The sequence below is a fragment of the Juglans microcarpa x Juglans regia genome, chromosome 1D (genome assembly GCF_004785595.1).
Source record: "Juglans microcarpa x Juglans regia isolate MS1-56 chromosome 1D, Jm3101_v1.0, whole genome shotgun sequence".
Taxonomy (NCBI): Eukaryota; Viridiplantae; Streptophyta; class Magnoliopsida; order Fagales; family Juglandaceae; genus Juglans; species Juglans microcarpa x Juglans regia.
The window spans coordinates 44700565-44720900 of record NC_054594.1 but is presented as its reverse complement, the minus strand read 5'-3'; the positions used below and the strand labels follow the sequence as shown (position 1 = coordinate 44720900).

The window sequence follows — 20336 nt, the reverse complement described above, 5'->3', positions numbered from 1 at the left end:
TTTTCTTTAGGGATGTAATGGTTCCCATTTTGGACGTATTTTAGAATTAAACTAGTATACATCGGTTTTGAGAATTAAAGAAGCGATATCGGACCAATTTATCTTCGAAACCAATACTTCGATTTTACCGACATTCTGGTCCAATTCAGTATGGTTTTACCAGCTTTTCTGTTTTATTAACAAGGTCAGGCATTTAGGAAGTCAAGCCTGGAACAAACCGATAAATTAAAAACAAAATTGTCTACATATAAAAATGATATGCAATAAAAAATAAGAATTATAGTAAAACTATTATAGTTGTGTACAATATTTATAAGAATCATATTATCATATATGTTGGTGATATTATGATAGTTATATATATATATTAAACTATTTATATTGTAGTATACCTATGTTATTTTATAATAATTATATTAATCAACATATACTAGTATAATAGTGAATCTAACTATATTATTATACTCTATATAAGTTACACTTTAAACTTTTATATGAGTACATATGATCAAATATGTAGAAATGTATTTATATAAAAATTTTATTATAATTTATTATGCCATAAAATATATTTATTCTTGATATAATATATATATACATATCAAAAGTAGGATTATATTAATAATCTAATATTATTGTTCATGTTTAAGATTAAGATTTTATGTTATATTAATTTTATGTTATAAAATTAAAATTTCTATGTTATATCAAATGTTATATTAAGATTTATAAGATTAATTTTATATTATTAGATTATTATATATGAATAATAAGATTTGAAAATTTCATATTATATTAATTAACAATTTAGCATAATATATATAATATAATATATAAAAAATCATATGTAGTATAAAAAATAATATATATTTATATATAAATCGGGTCCAAGCTCTGCCACCACTAGTTTTGAGTAGTAGTGTGTTTTGCATCCGAGCAGACGCGAATGGGAAGGGGCATTATCACCACCAGGTACAAGCTCTGCCACAAGTCGTTGTCAGTATTGCATAGGCAAGATCATGTATCTTTTCACAATATATCACATAACTATATTTTAAAATGAATGATAGGTTAGTAAAATATTATATAAAAATAACATTATTTTACAAATATACACATTTTAAAACATGTATTTGTAAAATATATTGTGAAATATATTATATAGATATCATTGCTCATTTAGAAATAGATTCTCTTTTTGTGTCTTTAATTGACTTGTAAGTTGGAAACGTTAAGTTTTCATACTTTAGAGTCGTATAGTCAAATTCTTATAGTCAACTTTAGAGGTTAAGTTTATATTTAGAAATACTCTCAATCCATCTCATCTTATTTTATCTCATCATTATAATTTTTACAAATTTTTACATAATATACAATAAACAATTCAACTTTTTTAAATTTCAAAATAATAATAATATTAAAATATAATATTTTAACAACATTTTATTCAACTTTTAACTTTCATTTCAGCTCACTATTCAAACCTAACAATTCCATTGATCTTACCCATATTTCATTTCATTGTTAAAATTTGAAGAGTTTCTGCACTTGATCGCTTGCATTATTAGTTTTTAATTTTTATCAGTGAAAGATGCCCAAAATTAAAGTCTTACCCATGTCATCCGTTAATTGACATGGACAAAAATTCTGACGGATGGATTTGATCCAAATGATTTTATATCACAAGATCAGGCTAATTCTGAAAAGCACGCCTAAAGAAAAAGCGATATTAAAAGAGTGATTATTGAAACATGCATGCATATAATCTAGGCTAATAATGTCCCTGACAAACCGTGCATGCCCTTCAACAAGCTCTAGCTTTTTTAGAACATAGATCTCTCTAATTGTATGATCGAATTAAATTAGATGTTTTAATATTCTTGTAGAAAGACATATATATCATTTATAATATCTTAGGAACATTTTAATGTTACGCTTGGATTCTCAAAATAGTATGAGGCCCGTATAAACATTTAATGCTTTGTCAATCTCCTTCTACATTAAATTATCTAATTAGAAATAATCTAATTCAATCTTTTTATCCAAAAAATAGTACCTAAAGCGCCCATTAATCATTTGTACGCCATATTTGTGATTTGATAATTAATAAAGTGCATGAGAAATATTACAATAATGGTTTTTAATTTTTTTTTTCATTAGATTTATTTATTTATTTATGTTTTGAAAAAATTTCATCCACATGTTTATCTATTTAATTATATATTATTTTTGTATACAAGTTCCAATATCACATTTCAGAATTGTAACGAACGCCCGCCCTTTTCTTCTCGAAGTTCAAACTAGATTAATTGGCATCACACTGGAAGATTTTATATGGTGATGCCAGTGGAACCTGATTGTCAATTTGTCCCTATACATATATATATATATCACATTAGAAGTTAATTATAAATGTAATGTATGAGAATGAAACTCTTTTCATATTTTATCAAATGTTAGTAACTACATGTTTAACTGTACATATACATACATATATATATATGTATATATATATATATATACACATACTAGTAGTGGCTACATACATATATATATATATATATATATATATATAAAAGCACGTTTGCCACATCTGCCTAATTGAAGAAAAAAATAAAGTGTGACTTCAAATATTAAAATAGTCTAATGCATAAGAGTGAATTACTATTTATTCATGTTCATAATTTATTATGGAATTTAAATTATATTAAAAATTCAAATTAATTAGATAGTTTTATTCTCTTAAAAATGTTCAGTAAAACTTCATCATTTATTTAATGATGAAAAATCAGTATTTTATAAATTAAAGTTGATTTTAAATGTATGATATAATATTTATATTTTAATTATATATTTTATGTTAGTTTAAATCAATATTTAAATTTTTACCGTTAAATTAAATCTGAATATTCAAGATGAAAGGTTGAGATTTAAAACTTCAAACTCAACATTTTTTCTCACTTTTCTTCTCTCTCTCTCTCTCTCTCCTCTCCATGCACGTCTTCCATCTTTCTCACCCGATCTCCCCCCTCAAGCAGCCCAACGCCGCCGTGTGTGTGCCACCCTGCAACGTAATGGATCATCTCACTGGCTTCCCCTCACGCCGGTGAGCAAATCCCATCATCGAAGCCCCTTGGCAGGTCGTCCCTCAACTGCATGCGAGCAACCCGAAATCGGTCTCAACGCACAAGTTCTCCACCCTTCACGGCTCAGCCCCAGCTCCACCAAGCAACACCATCGAGTTCCCCTCAAGTCGTGGAGCACTTCCGTGAAACCCACCACTTATAGCTCTTCTCTAGACCCACGCACGCAGCCTCTCTACACGTATGGGTTTCTTCCCATAGCGCCGTCATTAGCCACCCCTACAGTACACCACCACCACCACTCTCGTCTTTCGCCGACGACTCCTTAACTTCTTCCTTTCCTCCAGCTGACAATTCTTGATTTGTGATTTGTGTGAAAATTTATGTGGTGATTTTGTAATTTTACTGTGAGGATGTAGAGAAGGACGTAAGAGAGAAGAAAAAAAATGTAAAATAAATATATTATTTATAGTATTTATTATTATTCACGTTTATAATTGATTTTAAGTATAAGGAGATATATAATGTGATCGATGATCATCGCCGATATATAATTTTCTCCTCCAGTAGTACATGTTCTGCTAGCTTTTGACCTCGGAAACTTCAGATAACTGAGAAATTACCCTAGCTAATTATGAGTTACAAACCATAATCTGCTTCAATAAACAGCTACCTAGCTAGCTACTACTTAAGATTCCCTCTGTATTCTGTCCGCTTATATTGTTTATATGAAAAAAACTGTCATGTTATCCAATAGTTTCCGTTGCATTTGACTGCTCATTTTTTTTTTATTTAATAATTAAAAAATAAATTTTAATGTATTGATATATTTTTTATATATTTTTAAAATATTTAAAAATTATAAAAAATGTAAATGAAAAATTGAATAAAAAAATATTACTTTTACAGTCACTTGGCACAATAGTGCAGCTCTATTTATATATAATCTGCCATCCACGTACGTCCCTTCATTCCTTTTTAGTTTTGATTTGGATTGAAAATTTTTATTAATTTATATTAAATTATTTTATCTTATCATTATAATATTTTTAAATTTTATATAAAATATAATAAATAATTTAATTTTTTTAAAATTTTTAAATAATAATAATATTAAAAAATAATATTCTAATAATATTTTATTTAATTCATTTAAAACTACCTATATTTATCCTAACTCATATTTAAAATTAAACGGGTCATTAGTGTTTTTCTTTTACGTACCTATCCTGATCTTAAACCATTTCTTTAACTAAAATTCTTTTGAAAAGTATTGATGATCTCTTGGTCGCTCGACCGTATGTGCAATAAAGAAACAAACTGCACAAAAATTTTGCAATATCTACAGTATGTAACTTATTAAAAACTGCACATTAACACACATGACATGAATACATTAGATTACTTCAAAGAGTCTAATTATTAATATGCGTACATGTGTAATATAAATATGAGAAATGATAGTTACAGTCGTGAATATAAGTGATGCACAATGATTTAAAAAAATAAATATATACAAGATTTTCATGAAAAAATTAATTAATTTCTTAATAATAAACTCCATTTTTTTTCAAAATGACTGCATACTTGCACACTTCATGACTGCATTTAATATTAATCAGGTGACCTATTCCTACCTAGACCGATTAATGAAGGAAACGAAAATGGTGTGAAGTGGATGTGTCTTAATATCTATATATATATATATATATATATATATTTGTTCATACTCTTGGATTGTCTAAAGAGCATTCACAATAGTTCTTTTATCTTATTTTTTAAAATATATCATTAAACTTTTTTTCTATTTTATATACTAACTTTTACATTAATATATCATACATTAGCTTATCTATTTTTTCTTCATATTATTTAAATAATAATTTTTTATTCTTTTTAAACATCTTACTTCTAGCAATAAATTTGTAATATCCATATATTTTTTTTATATTTGCAATATACTATTATATACAATGTAATATAATACAGTCTTATACATACAAAATAAAAATATATAAGCCAAATTAAAATTAAAAATAAAATCAAAATATGAAAAAATTGGTTAAATAATATTTCCAAGATATTTTTTTGAAAAAAAATAAAATAGAAGTATTTTAATGATGAACAGAAAAAGAAATTTGTATTGAAATGCAAAAGTAAAAGGAAATGATGGAGTAAATGAAATATAAATAATAAAAAATTGTTTGAATGATAAACAGTATCTCGGGGTTACTGTAGCAATTGATATTTTACATATTTTTTTTTATATAATCGGTTGGAATTCATTTTATGAATAATTTTTTAAATAATTTATATATTTTATATTATACATAAGTTATTTGAAATGCTCTATAATAACAGCTACAACCCTACGTACAAGCCCGAGAGAGAGAGAGAGAGAGAGAGAGAGAGAGAGAGTGTGAGAATTACACAAAACGTGGGGATCTATATACAATGTGTTCAAACTCATGTACTACACTACTAGTACTGTGTCATATGGGTAGGTTTCCTAACAATGATGTGAGCCACGTACTCTTTTCTTGTGTCTACTCATTACTACTACACTTAATACAAAACATCTCTAGATCGATCGAGGAGGACTAGAATTAATATTTACTTCTTTCTCGACGACGATACTTCTATCTATGCTAGTATGCTGGCCTGGCCACTTGTGTAGAAACTTCTTAATTAATTTAATTCGTATTATATAAAGGTTAATTTCTAGCTCGTCTCTTTCAAATCTTCGTTGCCGACTTACACATATATATAAAGATTACTTATAAAATTGATTTGATTATTGTATTTACAACTTGCTTTGGTTGCAAATAATTAAGTAGTACTTGCAACCATGCATCTTCATTAGTGAAGGAAACATGAGATTATCAATTCATCAACACTACAAAAAAAAAAAAAAAACATTTGGGACATATTATTTGTGACGAGAATGATTGTTTTAAATAAAAATAGACTTATTTTAATAGAAAATAATTATTTTTATAGAAAATAATTTACAATAAATAAGTAGTTTTAATGTAGTGTGCAATTATAAAGTGATGTAATTGTTAGATTATCATATCCAAAATATCATGTATTACCATATACAAATTAAGAAGCTGATCACCATGATCTTAGCCTTAAAACAAACAAACAAAGACAGTGTTCAGCTTGTAGTACTATACTCCTTAAAAAAATCGTTTATCGCCTTGTAGTACTGGAACGGTGGGAAAAGAGGAAAAAAAACATAAACGAAAAGGAGGGCTGCTAGGTACGTAGGACTAGAACTCTTCGTGGTAGGGGTATCTAGCTAGCTCAATTGATTGTTAGAGCCTAGAGCTTTGATGAAGGCCTCAAAAGAGGCTTATATAAACCAGTACCTCTGCTCCACTACTTCAGTCGCCTGCCCATTTAATTTTCTGGGTGGTGCTAACTAGGACACACACACACACAGACACACCCCTTGCAATATTACTGCATATATCAAACACACGTCGTTCAGCTTTGTAAGCTTTTGAATCGTTTCTCTACTGATCACCATGGCTAGGCCACAAAAACGATATCGAGGTGTCCGCCAGAGGCATTGGGGTTCTTGGGTCTCCGAAATTCGCCACCCTCTACTGTAATTAAATTCTCTTTAATTTGCTAGCTTGGCACCTCTAGCAAACAATATTTCTATCTTTTTCTTTTTCATCAATAGCTAGAAATTAACGTCTTTATTCTTTCCTTTGTTAGTAAAATAAACTTAAACTTCTTGATTAATTGTGATCTATTTTCCTTCTTTTATTTTTTGAGGCATCCGTAGTACTGATAGATGCATTTTTCTTTTAGCAGAGAAAAATTTGGATGGAGTTTTTGTGTTAAATATCTTGACTTTTGTAGTTTTTTATTTATTTTAACTGAAGTAACGTTCGTGTTGGTAATGTTATGCGCAGGAAGACCAGAATATGGCTAGGCACATTTGAGACAGCAGAGGATGCAGCACGCGCATACGATGAAGCAGCAAAGCTCATTTGCGGGCCAAAAGCACGAACCAATTTCCCATATAATCCCAATGATCAGTCTCAATCAAATTCATCTAAGCAGCTTCTCTCAGCAACTTTGAAAGCCAAGCTACACAAATGTCACCTGGCATCCCTGCAAATAGCCAAAACATCTGTAGAGATCAAAGAGCCCCAGGATGCACAGTGCATACCTGGGGTCATGACAGGTATGCACTGTCAAAAACATATGGAGAAATAAATTCATATTTTTGTTATTTTTAAAAAATTATTTAAGAAGATTTAAAAAAAAAAATATTGCATACCAGGAAAATATATATATATAATATTTTGGCAGCCTATATATATTACTTTATGATGGTGGGCTATCATGGTGTTATTGTTGATTGAGATTTACTATGCATAAGTTACTATTTACTCTTATATCCTATATTTATAATTTTTTCATAGAATGTGAGAGTATTTTTTATAAAGTATGTGAGTATTTTTCTTAAGATGAAGAGTGATGAATAGTGACTGAAGAGAATAATTTTTTATGTTAATTATATTTCAACATCCGATAGCCAGGCCAATTTGCAATGTTTATCTATGTGTCACTCTTATTGGGCCGAACAACGAGGACTTCTGAGAAAGGTTTAAAAAAAAAAAAAAGGTGAAGTTGAGTGGGCTATATTGGGCCCGATTACATGGCCCGGTTGGGTACAGTAGAGACGGGCTAGAAAGTGTTATTTTTAAGTTTTTATTTTGTCTTCAAAAGGACTGAATCTGTTCCACTACATGCCCAGCCCACCATGCTTTCCATGGCCTCGGAGCTCAAACGCGGGAGTCACAGCACAGTGACAAATTTCCCCGTGGCAGCGCAATAATAAGCCGCCACATAATCAATCTGAACTCGGAAAGAATATAACTGCGATCATAAACGACAGTATGGAATTAAAGATTGATGTGGAAAAAGACGAAGAAGCAGAGTGAGAATAGCAGGAACCAAACCAATTTTAATTTTGCATTTTAAGAAAACCGGAAGACCGGGGCTAAAATAGGAGCAAGAGATACGCTGGTTCACTCGTACCGAGAACAGGAATAGGGAATTTCCCATAGAAAGACGTAGGAACCCCAAACTCGCCAAAAAGTTCGTTACAAGCCATTCTCTTTTTGACTCTCTCTCTCTCTCTCTCTCTCTCTCTCACTGTGGCTTCAGAAAGAAGACGAAAGATACTTCTGTTTTTCGCAAAGACTCTCAGTGGGCTTCTATTCTTCACACGCAGCTCCCAGTGTCGTTGGACTGTGAGATAGCTTCTTCCGGTTGGTGTGACGGAAAAGCAAAAAGAAAATGGCTGAAAACAAGACCATTAGCTTGGATGAGATCAAGAAGGAGAACGTCGATCTTGTATGTTCCTCTTTTCTTTTGTTCTTCTTTTTTCCCGAGTGTGTTTTTGTTTTACGTTCTCCCTGTTTTCTGCATTATCTATTACTGTTTTGGGAGGGAGTCTTTTCGTTTCTGGCGACTCTGTTTTTGTTTCTGCGTCCAATGCGTTCTTGTAGTTGTTACTTGTTACGGTAGGCCATCATTTTTATGTTCTCATAATAGTGACGTTCGTCTCCTGGTTTCTGAACTCTATTTCTGTGCATTCATATAGTATTTCGTTTCTGTAATATCTGTTTCTTGTTTTTCTTATGTCCTTCGATCGCGTTTCTGCTTTCTTGATTTCTGCGTATGTTTTTTGTTCTCCCTGGTTTTTCTTTTTTTTTTCCCCCCTGTTAATTCTCTTGTTTTATGCTATTCCTCGTCACAAAATCTCAGCTACTGGTTTCAATGCTGTAAACTTATTCTCTGAGTTGTTAGGCTATTTGCTTTTCTTATCTTTTCGATGTGTTAGTTCTAGATCACTTCTTAAAAAAATCTCTGTTTGGTGGCCGAGTAAAATATCACGAATTTGAATTTTTCTTTAGGACCCTGGAAAGTCTGGAACCTCTTGCCGTTGAGCTTAGTTGAAGTATTTATCTCCCTTCTTTTGGCTTAGTGGCACACTGGTGTTATGATTAAGCTTAGTTAAAAGTATTGTTACACAGTTTTTGAAATCTTGGAATTTGAGTTAGATTGCCAGAAGGGATGGTTTTGAAGTCTTGTTTTAGCGAACGCCAAAAAAGAAAAGGAATTTGATTGTTTACTGTGCTAAGTTGTTATTTTTTTGTTGATTCATTACTCCAATGATATGCAACGTGCATGTGTATGCAGGAGCGCATACCAGTTCAGGAAGTATTTGAACAATTACAATGCTCAAGAGATGGTTTGTCAACCGAGGAGGGGCAGAAGAGACTTCAAATCTTTGGGCCGAACAAGCTAGAAGAAAAGAAGGTAATATCCATAAAACTTTTGTGTGTATTTCCCTCTAGTTTCTATAAATATTAACAGATCTGTTACGAACGATCCTGAAACAGGAAAGTAAGTTTCTGAAATTCTTGGGTTTTATGTGGAATCCTCTATCCTGGGTGATGGAGGCTGCGGCTATCATGGCAATAGCTTTGGCAAATGGAGGGGTAACGTCTCTCTCTCTCACCCGCGCATACAGGACACGCATGCACACACCATTAAAACAATGAAAAATTCTTAATCTCACTTTGAAATGATTTTCTTGTTTAAACTAAACAAATGTAGGGCAAGCCCCCAGACTGGCAGGATTTTGTAGGGATAGTGGCTTTGCTTCTAATTAACTCCACTATAAGCTTCATTGAGGAAAACAATGCAGGCAACGCTGCTGCAGCACTTATGGCAGGTCTTGCGCCAAAAACCAAGGTAATTATTATACATGATGTCACGGCTACAACAATACTTGAGCCATGTGTGATGTAGTCTAAGTCTGCGTTCTTGCTTTGTTGATTGTAGGTTCTGAGAGATGGAAGATGGACAGAGCAAGAGGCTGCAATCTTAGTACCGGGAGATGTGATTAGTATTAAGTTAGGAGATATTATCCCAGCTGATGCTCGTCTCTTGGAGGGAGACCCGCTCAAGATCGACCAGTCTGCCCTAACTGGTGAGTCTCTGCCGGTTACAAAGAATCCGGGTCATGAAGTCTTCTCTGGGTCCACTGTCAAACAAGGTGAGCTAGAGGCCGTTGTGATTGCCACCGGGGTGCACACCTTCTTTGGCAAGGCTGCTCACCTGGTCGACAGCACCAACCAAGAAGGACACTTCCAAAAGGTACCATCCCTAGGGTCCAGTGTGAAAATTTTTGAATGAAGCTCGAAAGAGCTATGAATGAACAGAGGAAAAGTGGGGGCTATTTTGTGAAATTGTGATATAATTTTATGATAACTCGGGAACTCGTTAAATAATTACTGGCAAACCTGATCCGTTCTGAATACTACGATACAGAATTGGGTTTCATGAGCTTTGGTGAAGGGCAGGCTTCAATAAATTCTGAATAAAGAGTTGTGCCAAGTTTGAACAACTAGGCCATCTCATTTTGCACAGTCTTTTGCTCTGTCTAATGTGCAGTGGATGCTGATTGTTTGATCAGGTGTTGACTGCCATTGGAAACTTCTGCATATGCTCGATCGCTTTGGGGATGATAATAGAGATAGTTGTTATGTACCCAGTTCAGAAACGTGATTACAGGAATGGGATCGACAATCTATTGGTGCTTCTCATTGGAGGTATCCCAATAGCTATGCCTACTGTTTTGTCCGTGACAATGGCTATTGGTTCCCACCGGCTGTCAAAACAGGGTGCTATCACCAAGAGGATGACTGCCATTGAAGAGATGGCTGGAATGGATGTTCTCTGTAGTGACAAGACCGGGACTCTTACTCTTAACAAGCTTACTGTAGACAAGACCATGATAGAGGTTAGTGGTTAAATTGTAGATGAGTACGTATAAAAGTATGCCTAACTATGCATGAGGTAGGAGAAAAGGTAAATACAGAAGAACATATACTGTGATCTAATTGTTGAGTGAATCAACAATCATAATACTCGGTGATTTATTAATCGTGGAATGTTGATTAACAGGTATTTGTGAAGGATGTGAACCAGGACGCTCTGATTTTACTTGGGGCTAGGGCTTCCAGGATTGAGAATCAGGATGCAATTGACGCTTGTATTGTTGGTATGTTGGGTGACCCCAAGGAGGTACGTTATACACCAAATACGTAATCATTTCAACTTACTCCTAAATTCTGTTTTTCTTTTCAAAGTTATGTATGCATGTGTGGCTGTGATCAGCTCACTGATCTTGCTGCTACCATACTCTCTCCACGCAATTGGAGCACCGTGCTTTACTTTCTTGGCCGGCTGATTGGTTTATTCAGTCTTTTGATAATATTTAAGACGTTTGTGCAGCCGTTTCTTATATACCCCAACCTTAAAAAGGCTATAATTTTCAAACGAAAGAAACAAAAAATTATTTGGATCTTGATATTAGAAAGGAAAGGAGAAGGATATGTTTGCAATTGCTCAGTATAAGGTGCAATTGCTCAGTATAAGGTGCAATCAACTTCCTAAGATCCAGATGAAGCCTAAAGTTGACAGGTAATGCAAAACTGGTGGGTATGGAGAATTGGGAAGGTTTTGGATGTAATCACATTTGTTTAAAAGATTTGGAAGTTTTTGGTTCTTAATTTTTTTTCCTTGTTGGCGATGAGATGAGTGGTCACATTGAACCTCAATTGATAGTTGTGACCAGCTTAATATTCTACCATAGTAGTAATCTTGCTAGATTTTTGTATGGTTGACTATTAAAATTCCACACCTTGTTTTGGCTATTTTTGCATGGCAGGCGCGAGACGGTATCAATGAGGTGCATTTCTTTCCCTTTAACCCAGTTGACAAGCGTACGGCCATAACATACATCGACTCTGAAGGCAATTGGCACCGAGTTAGCAAAGGCGCCCCAGAGCAGGTGCTACATTATTATTCGACTCATCATTAGTCATTACTGAGTTTTTTCGTTACAACTATCTTTGTACCGTGTTCATCTTTTATCTATAAAGCTAAGACCTCAATCTCTGCCAGATCATTGAGCTCTGTAACCTCCGGGAAGATGTAAAAGAGAAAGCCCATGCAATCATTGCCAAGTTTGCTGATCGTGGTCTTCGCTCTCTTGCTGTTGCTAGACAAGTGAGTTTGTGTTGTATTCTTCTCAGAGCTCTCCTTGGACGGTGAGGCTATTGTTAACCAAACTTGAGTTGTCATTGATTGTCTACTTTCAGGCGGTGCCAGAAAAAACCAAGGAGAGCGCAGGAGGACCATGGCAATTTGTGGGTCTATTGCCTCTCTTTGATCCTCCGAGACATGACAGTGCAGAGACCATTCGCCGAGCCCTCAACCTTGGCGTCAATGTTAAAATGATCACAGGTGATCAGCTCGCCATTGGGAAGGAGACTGGTCGCAGGCTTGGCATGGGAACAAACATGTATCCTTCCTCCTCCCTCCTTGGTGATCATAAAGACGAGTCCATTGCTGCCCTTCCTGTTGATGAGCTTATTGAGAAGGCTGATGGCTTTGCTGGCGTCTTCCCTGGTAATTGGACTGCATTCTTCATTTTGATTGAGATCTATGCGGCGTTCACCTGTAGCCATCTCAACATTGTGACTTTGGGAGAATCATTATATGAAATGAATAACTCCATGGGGGAATGAATTGGTGAAATACGAAAAAATTCTAATGATTAAATTAAGAGGGAAAAAGGAGTGCAAGAGTTTTGTTTCCTAAATGCAAGAATTTGTTGTTAATGTGAGATGGTTTAAAGTGAAGTTTGAATGATTGTAAGATTTTTCAAGCGGGAACTAACTAGTGGAAGCCTACAGAACACAAATATGAAATCGTGAAGAGGCTGCAAGAGAGGAAGCATATATGTGGGATGACTGGAGATGGTGTAAATGATGCCCCAGCTCTAAAGAAGGCAGATATTGGGATTGCAGTTGCTGATGCTACTGACGCAGCCCGAGGTGCATCTGACATAGTCCTGACAGAGCCCGGATTAAGTGTAATTATTAGTGCGGTCTTGACTAGCAGAGCCATTTTCCAGAGAATGAAGAACTACACCATCTATGCAGTTTCTATAACTATCCGTATCGTGCTGGGTTTTATGCTTCTGGCACTGATATGGAAATTCGATTTCTCACCTTTCATGGTTCTGGTAATTGCCATACTCAATGATGGAACTATCATGACCATCTCGAAAGACAGGGTGAAGCCTTCTCCTCTTCCTGATTCATGGAAGCTTAAGGAGATCTTTGCCACTGGCATCGTTCTTGGCACCTATCTAGCTGTCATGACCGTTGTTTTCTTTTGGGCTGCTCACGAAACTGACTTCTTCTCGGTAAGAAAATATCAATATCCCAGCTAATTGCAAATTCGTGGCATTTGTATAGACTTTCAGAAATATTTTATTGATGTTAGTTGGTCATTAATACAAAATCAATCTAATAGCAAATTCATGATTATTCTTACATGACATCGACAGGATAAGTTTCGTGTAAGATCTATAAGGAACAACAATGAAGAGCTTACTGCAGCTGTCTACCTTCAAGTGAGCATTGTAAGTCAGGCACTCATCTTTGTTACTCGGTCCCGGAGCTTGTCTTATGTTGAACGCCCTGGTCTCTTGCTTGTGGTTGCCTTTCTTATAGCACAGCTGGTGAGTGTTATAGGAAACTCAAGTTTCTGGTTTCCCATATGGTTCCCTTACAAAGGCGCATATAAATGACCCAAGTAGTGATTTGTTTTTCTGATGGATCAATGAAGGTGGCTACCATTATTGCTGTGTATGGAAACTGGGGCTTTGCGAGGATACACGGAATTGGGTGGGGATGGGCTGGCGTTATTTGGATCTACAGCGTCGTCTTTTACATCCCTTTGGATATTCTTAAATTCATTATCCGATATGTGTTGAGTGGCAAGGCCTGGAATAATCTGCTCGAGAATAAGGCAACAGATTTTTTTCTTGATTCAAGGAATATGTGTTTAGTAAACATCTTTTCACCAATCTTTGACCATTCTTTTTTTGCAACCCATTATCCAGACTGCTTTCACGACGAAGAAGGATTATGGAAGGGGAGAGAGGGAAGCGCAATGGGCTGCAGCTCAACGGTCGCTGCACGGGCTTCATCCTCCCGAGACATCAGAACCTTTCACTGATAAGAACAACCATGGGGAGTTGTCTGAAATCGCCGAACAGGCCAAGAGGCGTGCTGAAGTTGCCAGGTAATTTTCAGGGTTTGCTGACATATAAAGGAATATATGTGTGCGTGCGTGTGTAATTAGAAGTTAAATCAACCATTTTGTTTTGTTTCCAGGTTGAGGGAGCTCCACACGCTCAAGGGTCACGTTGAGTCTGTAGTGAAACTGAAGGGGCTTGATATTGAAACCATTCAGCAACACTACACTGTTTGAGGGAGGAAATAGTTTGGCAAATGAGCTGGGGCGGGGCATACAAGCGACAGAAGTTCTTTGTTTAACGTTTGTCCTTTCCTCTCGTGTGATTTTTGTAGGATGGCTAACTCTGATATTAATTAGCTTTTTATGCATATAGTCTGATTCATTTTCAACGATAATTCCTTTCGTTGTGCTTCAAGCTTGTCAACTATTCCTGTTTATCGAGTAGAAAGATTTTCTATAAATCCTGACTTCACACACAAACAATCGAAAACCGTAAATTACTTTCTATGTCATTGCAAGATATACGATCGAAAACCGTAAATTAATTTCCAGTAAGTAGTTGGAACAAGCAAACATCATGTATTGCTCAGGAAGAAGAAAGCTCAGTTGCATGCTAAATGTTTTAACCAATATGTTTCAAGTACCATAAGGCCCCTTCAGCTGCTTGCTCTGCTGCTGTTTTCTTTTTCAATTGGGGAGCACCAAAGCACTCCAAAACCGTGGTTGAGGCTTCCTCCATCACGACAATAACCTTGAAGGTGAACCTGTTTAGAACTACGAAATAGTCACTCACAATGTAGCATCCATGGAGGTAATATCAAATTATAGATTCTTACATCTTTGGAGAGTTGGGTGTTTGAGTAACATAATATATATATATATATATATATATATATATATATGTGTGTGTGTGTGTGTGTGTGTGTGTTGAACATACATTTTTGCATGGCTTGGCCCTTCCTCTTTGCAGCATTCAAATAAAGGGGGCTTCCAATACTTTGCAGCGCAGATCTCGAACAGATTTGATTTCGCCAATCCCTTCTTTGAAGCGCCTACGTCATTTGTAAAGGTAAATTCTTCGCAAATTCCAATCCAACATAATCTGAAAAAAAAAACTTTTTTGGAGGCAACTTGAGTAGTGCTTATGAGAAGATGAGTGTTCAGGCTAGAAAGGAATTGCACAAAAATGAACTCACAAGCTGACGTGACTTTATGTGATCTATTAGATTTGTTTTACAATAAAAATAACTTTACAATCGGACAAACTATATCAAACCACATCAATTTATAAGATTACTTTTATATAATTGATTTGTGACTAGAGGATTTTTCTTATGAGAAAGACAGTGAGAATCTACTACAATTTACCTGGAGTTGATGCTGAGTTCTCTCTTTACACCTTGCCTAACCTCCTAGTGTGTAACAGTATAATAGGGATAGGGATTTAAGACGTCTCACTTAAAGAGTGAGAAACCTCCATAAGAAGAAGACCTAGTTTGGGTAGTCATTACTATTCATAATTTTATTATCATTTTTTATTTACTTTTTACTGCTCACTATTCTATCATTACTTTTTTACTACTGTTTATAGAATGCCTGAGAATACCTCACTATCCAAACGCAACAGCTTACTACCATTTTACTACTATATAGTGTATTTAAAATTTTTATTTTTTTATTATTTTCTTTTAAGTATTTTTTTAACATCCTTAATCATTAAGAAAAAATTAAAAAAATATATAATTTCATTAATAATCACTTCCTTAACTATTAAATAAAAAAAAATCTAAAAAAATTTAAAAAAATAAAAAAATAGTAAGCCTATCATCATTCTTCTAAAAAACTGGACAATAAAGGTAAAGTGACAATCATAACCAATAGAAATTCACGACACTTATTAAAATAGTAAAATAAGACTGCCAATGCTATTTCCACGTGTACCCTTCCTTTGTACTCATTCTTTAACCTAACTTCAATCCCAGCCGTCCTTTAGATCGACGACCAACAACGTCTCCTTAGTTCAGTTCCCCTGCGCCTTTCCTTCATCCCGTGACTAACCTATCCATACTCTGGTTTGTAACATAGTGATTTTAGGAAGCCCATTCGCTATTCTAACGTACGGGCGTCTCTAGTATAATTGGAAATTTTTTTTTTCTTTTAAATATTAAAGATATTTAAAAAATATCTACAAATTTTCTAGTAGTCACTTTTTAAACATTAAGAAAAAAAATAAAATACTCAAATCCAAAGGACAAAATCGAGAGGCAACTAACATTTTCTCTGTTTACATCTAATAATAGATGGCGGGTTCTTGGAATAAAATACGGAGATTTACAAGAAAGATCTTATTAAGTTGTTTTAAGTTAGCGTTAAACTTATTTATCATACTAAACATTTCACCGAAATATTTATTATTTATAAAATTGGTAGGGAGCAAATAACAATACTGATGGGTGTGGCTTAAAACCTTTCAAAAAGAAGTATGATATGAAAAGGGACAAACATATAGATAGAAATGTAAAGCACCAATTTCCCAAACATCTCATTTTCCTCTTAAAAGGGGACAGCCTCGCTACTCTGCTGACCTTATTTTTTGTAAATATGTAATCTCTAATTTTGGGTAAAGAAGCCCAACAATGCCAAAAGACATAGCAGTAATGTATAGCACAAACAATCTTGGGTTTAGATCTGTACCATCTGTAGATTCATTCTGAAAGGCTATGTTTCCCCTGCCCCTAGTCTCCATCACTCCATTGGAGGTGAATTCTCTGCACTCTCTGGGACAAAGAGAAGCATCTTCTTCAACCATCAAGTTCTGTGCTTGAATGGTGTAAGCTTGATTCGCTTTTGTGGGTCGCCCATCATATTCAACCAGCTTTAGGCCCTGTTTGGCGCTTGGCTTTACTACTTTTCCTAATGCCCTGGTTTTGGGTTTCTTTGAATTAACCTGGAAAACCCCACACACACCAGACAAGGAAAAAAAAAAACCTGAAATACCCAATTGCAAACAGCCACATACAGGGAGAGAGAGAGAGAGAGAGAGAGAGAGAGAGAGGGATTGGCGTTTCTGTCTACCTGGGAGTGGGAAGTGGGAGGGGCGTGTGGATTTATGGGGGGAAGAAGCTTGAGATCAACAAAGAATTTTTCTGGGTTCGAGGAATTCATTTCCATATTGCTGTTTCCTATATACCCACTGCAGGAACTAATGGGTCTAAGCGGTTACGCAACTAACCAGAGAGACAGGTTTGCCGAAACTCGTACGTTTTACACCGAAATGACATTATCACCCAGGTATAGCTGCTAGATGTAGAGCAGCATCAAGCAGCAGATCTGTCCAGATAATTAGGTAATGAACCATCAACTACTTTTTTGCTCATGTCTTGTGCTTGCATTTAATAATTGAATTTAAAACGTCACTCTTCCATATAAATCATCATTATTATTTCGCTCTACCGACGTAATAGTATTTATTTTCTTTAGAATACGATTAGTTCTTGCAAAATAATTATTTCACAATTCGTTTGAATTTTATGACAAGGAATGGCTCTTCTCTGTAAAATAGTCGGCCCTCAAAATGATGAATATTTATTCCTCATGGGTTGTTGGGAAAGAAAATTTTTAAAAGCTTTTTTATTTTTTCAAAATAGTTTTTAAATAAAAAATATGCAAACATATTAGAAAATTTTCACTTGAAATGAAAAAGTATCTCATTAGTACAAATTAATAGCAATAGGTTGGGACGATCCAATGAAATTAAAAAATATATATATGTATATATCATATTTTTTATTGGAAATATATTTTTCATTTCAAGTAAAATGGAGAAATATCCTTATTTTTAAGCACATCAGACGATATTCAATGCTACTTCCATAAAAAGTGTATAGTTTTTTCTTCATTAATTCCTGTACTGTTCCCAAAAAAATATAATTCTGATATTACTATACTATTTCTAATACTGATACAGAGAAATAGCGGAATTAAGAATTTTCTGAAGCCTTCTGAATTCTGATCTCATGCATGGAGTATTACAGAGAAATGAAGTATATATGCTTACTTTGACCCTCTTTATGTGTATATATACTTGTTATAGCCTTAAATAGGGGTTAAAATAACATGCATGGATAATTACAATTATTATTCTTCCTTGATGCTTTCTAGACTCGGTTGCCAATGATCAAGAGATGCAAGTTTCTCGGGAGACCCTTTCATCCCAGGCCTCGTAAAATCACTACGCCTCTTTCTTGTAAGCAGTTTGACCTCAGAAGAACTGTTACTGCTGCTTGGTGATCCTGTTTCCTGACTTGAGTACTCCTCGCCATGAGTCTCTTGAGTCTTGATACCCTTTAGCAAGCCCATGAAGCAACTGTCATCAGAAAAGCAACACTGCTTGTCTGCATTAGGTTTCATGCTGCTGGCATATGTTAGGTTTGGAGAAGAAACAGCGCCATTATCTTCTTCCTCTCCTTTGCTAGATTGAGCGCTTCGGATTTGACGAACTAAAGACGGAGAATTCTTCAAAGCGTTGCGCTGAAGCTTCCGTATTGTGCCTATGGGCACGACATAAAACTTCTTGCCGGGCATCAGCGTCGTCTCTGGTTTGATAATCGCCCATGGCTGCTGGAATACATGTGGGTGGGCGACGCAACATTTTGGGTTCCGAGTCATGACCTCCGCTGCAAGGATTGGCCTGTCATGGAGCTCGACATGGCCACCAGGATGAACAATTTTAACAAGCATGTTCTTTGTGCTGCTAGTGCACAGCCAGCTTGAAATGGCCATCGATTCTTTGTCATAGACAGAGACAGAGACAGAAAAAAGCAATTGGGCTTGAAGTTTGGGGGAATTAAGTAGAGTTTCTTTTCTCGGGATGATCGAGAATATAGATTAAAGAATTGTAGTGCTGCTCAAGAAACTTGGAGTTGTATTCTTCTTCATTATTTGTTTTGTTTGATGCATTGATAATATCGTCCGCACTTCAGGCTTTATATAGTTGGCATTGTATAATTCAGCTAGCCAATGAAAATGTATTTGGGCCAAGAAAATCTTTGAATTGAACCAAAAAATACGTATCTGTAATGTTTATTTACATTCTATCTTGTCCACGCAAGATTTTCACAGGCAGGGGCTTTTACGAAGAGAGAGAAGATTTTGATAAATAATAAGAAGTCAAAGGCCGGTTCCTAAGCTGCCCATAAATGGTTTTTGGTGGAGCATGCCTAGGGCAGAGGAGTCCAACCATTGAGAGAAGAGGGGTACCACTTGAGAGAAGTGGCTAGATTTGTTACAGAGGCCAAGCCCAATGTGGGACCCGATCCAACCCTAGAATCTAACCGCACCTCAGTGATAAAGGGAAGATCGCCAACCCCAGGTTCTAAGATTCAAGTATATGTGAGGACGGCCATCCGATTAGCTGCCTCTGCTATTCTTCCAGCTCGACAAGGTGGTTTTCTTCTCGTGCCATTTGCAAGTCCTAGTTTTCCAGGTCTAGAGTTTTATCCGAGTCTACAGCTGTTAGCTCAGAAGAATTAGACATGTAATAAACAATAGGTAGTATTCGGCAAGCCACTCGCCCATTACTTTGGAATGAAGTAAAGGGCAACCCACCTCCTACTGGTCTTCTGACTGACTCTCTGAGTTCCATAGACGCCCTTCCTACTATCCCCTAGATTCGGAAGCCAACTCACTTATCAAGCTAAGAGCGCACTGAAGGTTTTTCTTATTGAATTGAACAAACTGGGGGGAATTCCTCAAAGAAAGGATAGGAAACACAGGGGACTAGTCCTCACTTTAGGAAGAAATAAAAGACTTCAGAGCTCACCTTCATACCCATCTAGGAACGGGAAAGCTAAAGACCATAGGCAACTAAGAGACAATGAAGGACGGGAATCCCCTCAAGAATGCTATCAATAACCTTCTGCCTCATATGCTGCTCTAACTCCTGGTCATTCATCCCTTTCACATGTACTGCATTCATGGTGGTAGCAGTCTCAATCAACTCAACAATGGTTTCCTCCAACCCTTCTGAGGTCGCGGTCATAGCCTTGGCAGCACCATCACCAGGCCTTTCCATGATACTCTCCAGCCCACTTGCAGTGG

At 35.4% G+C, this 20336-nt stretch overlaps 3 protein-coding genes across 4 annotated transcripts; 2 read left to right on the top strand and 1 right to left on the bottom strand.

Moving 5' to 3' along the window:
• The first annotated feature begins 6488 nt into the window (after positions 1 to 6488).
• LOC121248082 (ethylene-responsive transcription factor ERF003-like) lies at positions 6489 to 7706 on the top strand. Its single transcript, XM_041146442.1, has 3 exons — positions 6489 to 6699; positions 7013 to 7287; positions 7642 to 7706. Exons 1-3 carry the CDS (start codon positions 6617 to 6619, stop codon positions 7704 to 7706), a joined length of 423 nt encoding a protein of 140 aa, XP_041002376.1. The 5' UTR covers positions 6489 to 6616.
• Positions 7707 to 8181: 475 nt separating this feature from the next.
• LOC121262031 (ATPase 9, plasma membrane-type) lies at positions 8182 to 14506 on the top strand. The gene is made up of 15 exons (XM_041164471.1): positions 8182 to 8465; positions 9315 to 9434; positions 9518 to 9616; positions 9735 to 9872; positions 9963 to 10277; positions 10597 to 10923; positions 11088 to 11207; positions 11854 to 11976; positions 12090 to 12194; positions 12287 to 12596; positions 12884 to 13398; positions 13543 to 13716; positions 13824 to 14006; positions 14101 to 14282; positions 14375 to 14506. Exons 1-15 carry the CDS (start codon positions 8409 to 8411, stop codon positions 14469 to 14471), a joined length of 2865 nt encoding a protein of 954 aa, XP_041020405.1. The 5' UTR covers positions 8182 to 8408; the 3' UTR covers positions 14472 to 14506.
• A 109-nt stretch (positions 14507 to 14615) lies between these two features.
• Positions 14616 to 17701, bottom strand: LOC121261097 (ribonuclease 3-like protein 1). 2 transcript variants are annotated; one of them, XM_041163284.1, is made up of 5 exons: positions 17313 to 17701; positions 16932 to 17184; positions 15175 to 15289; positions 14871 to 15011; positions 14616 to 14816 (listed from the first exon to the last, which is right to left on the bottom strand). In XM_041163284.1, exons 1-4 carry the CDS (start codon positions 17406 to 17408, stop codon positions 14894 to 14896), a joined length of 582 nt encoding a protein of 193 aa, XP_041019218.1. In that variant the 5' UTR covers positions 17409 to 17701; the 3' UTR covers positions 14616 to 14816; positions 14871 to 14893. The 2 variants fall into 2 exon arrangements, with proteins under 2 accessions (XP_041019218.1, XP_041019209.1); XM_041163275.1 differs by having other exon boundaries at positions 14871 to 15001; positions 17313 to 17700.
• Positions 17702 to 20336: the final 2635 nt, after the last annotated feature.

Bases quoted from the DNA above. Each gene is read 5' to 3' on its own strand.
- LOC121248082 (XM_041146442.1), top strand. From the start codon at position 6,617: ATGGCTAGGCCACAAAAACGATATCGAGGTGTCCGCCAGAGGCATTGG. The intron at 6,700-7,012 runs GTAATTAAATTC...TGTTATGCGCAG, and splicing joins GAAATTCGCCACCCTCTACT to GAAGACCAGAATATGGCTAG. The intron at 7,288-7,641 runs GTATGCACTGTC...AACATCCGATAG, and splicing joins CATACCTGGGGTCATGACAG to CCAGGCCAATTTGCAATGTT.
- LOC121262031 (XM_041164471.1), top strand. From the start codon at position 8,409: ATGGCTGAAAACAAGACCATTAGCTTGGATGAGATCAAGAAGGAGAAC. The intron at 10,278-10,596 runs GTACCATCCCTA...TTGTTTGATCAG, and splicing joins AAGAAGGACACTTCCAAAAG to GTGTTGACTGCCATTGGAAA. The intron at 12,597-12,883 runs GTAATTGGACTG...GGAAGCCTACAG, and splicing joins CTTTGCTGGCGTCTTCCCTG to AACACAAATATGAAATCGTG.
- LOC121261097 (XM_041163275.1), bottom strand. From the start codon at position 17,408: ATGGAAATGAATTCCTCGAACCCAGAAAAATTCTTTGTTGATCTCAAG. The intron at 17,185-17,312 runs GTAGACAGAAAC...GGGGTTTTCCAG, and splicing joins CTCCCACTTCCCACTCCCAG to GTTAATTCAAAGAAACCCAA. The intron at 15,002-15,174 runs GTATGTTCAACA...AGTTCTAAACAG, and splicing joins GGGCCAAGCCATGCAAAAAT to GTTCACCTTCAAGGTTATTG.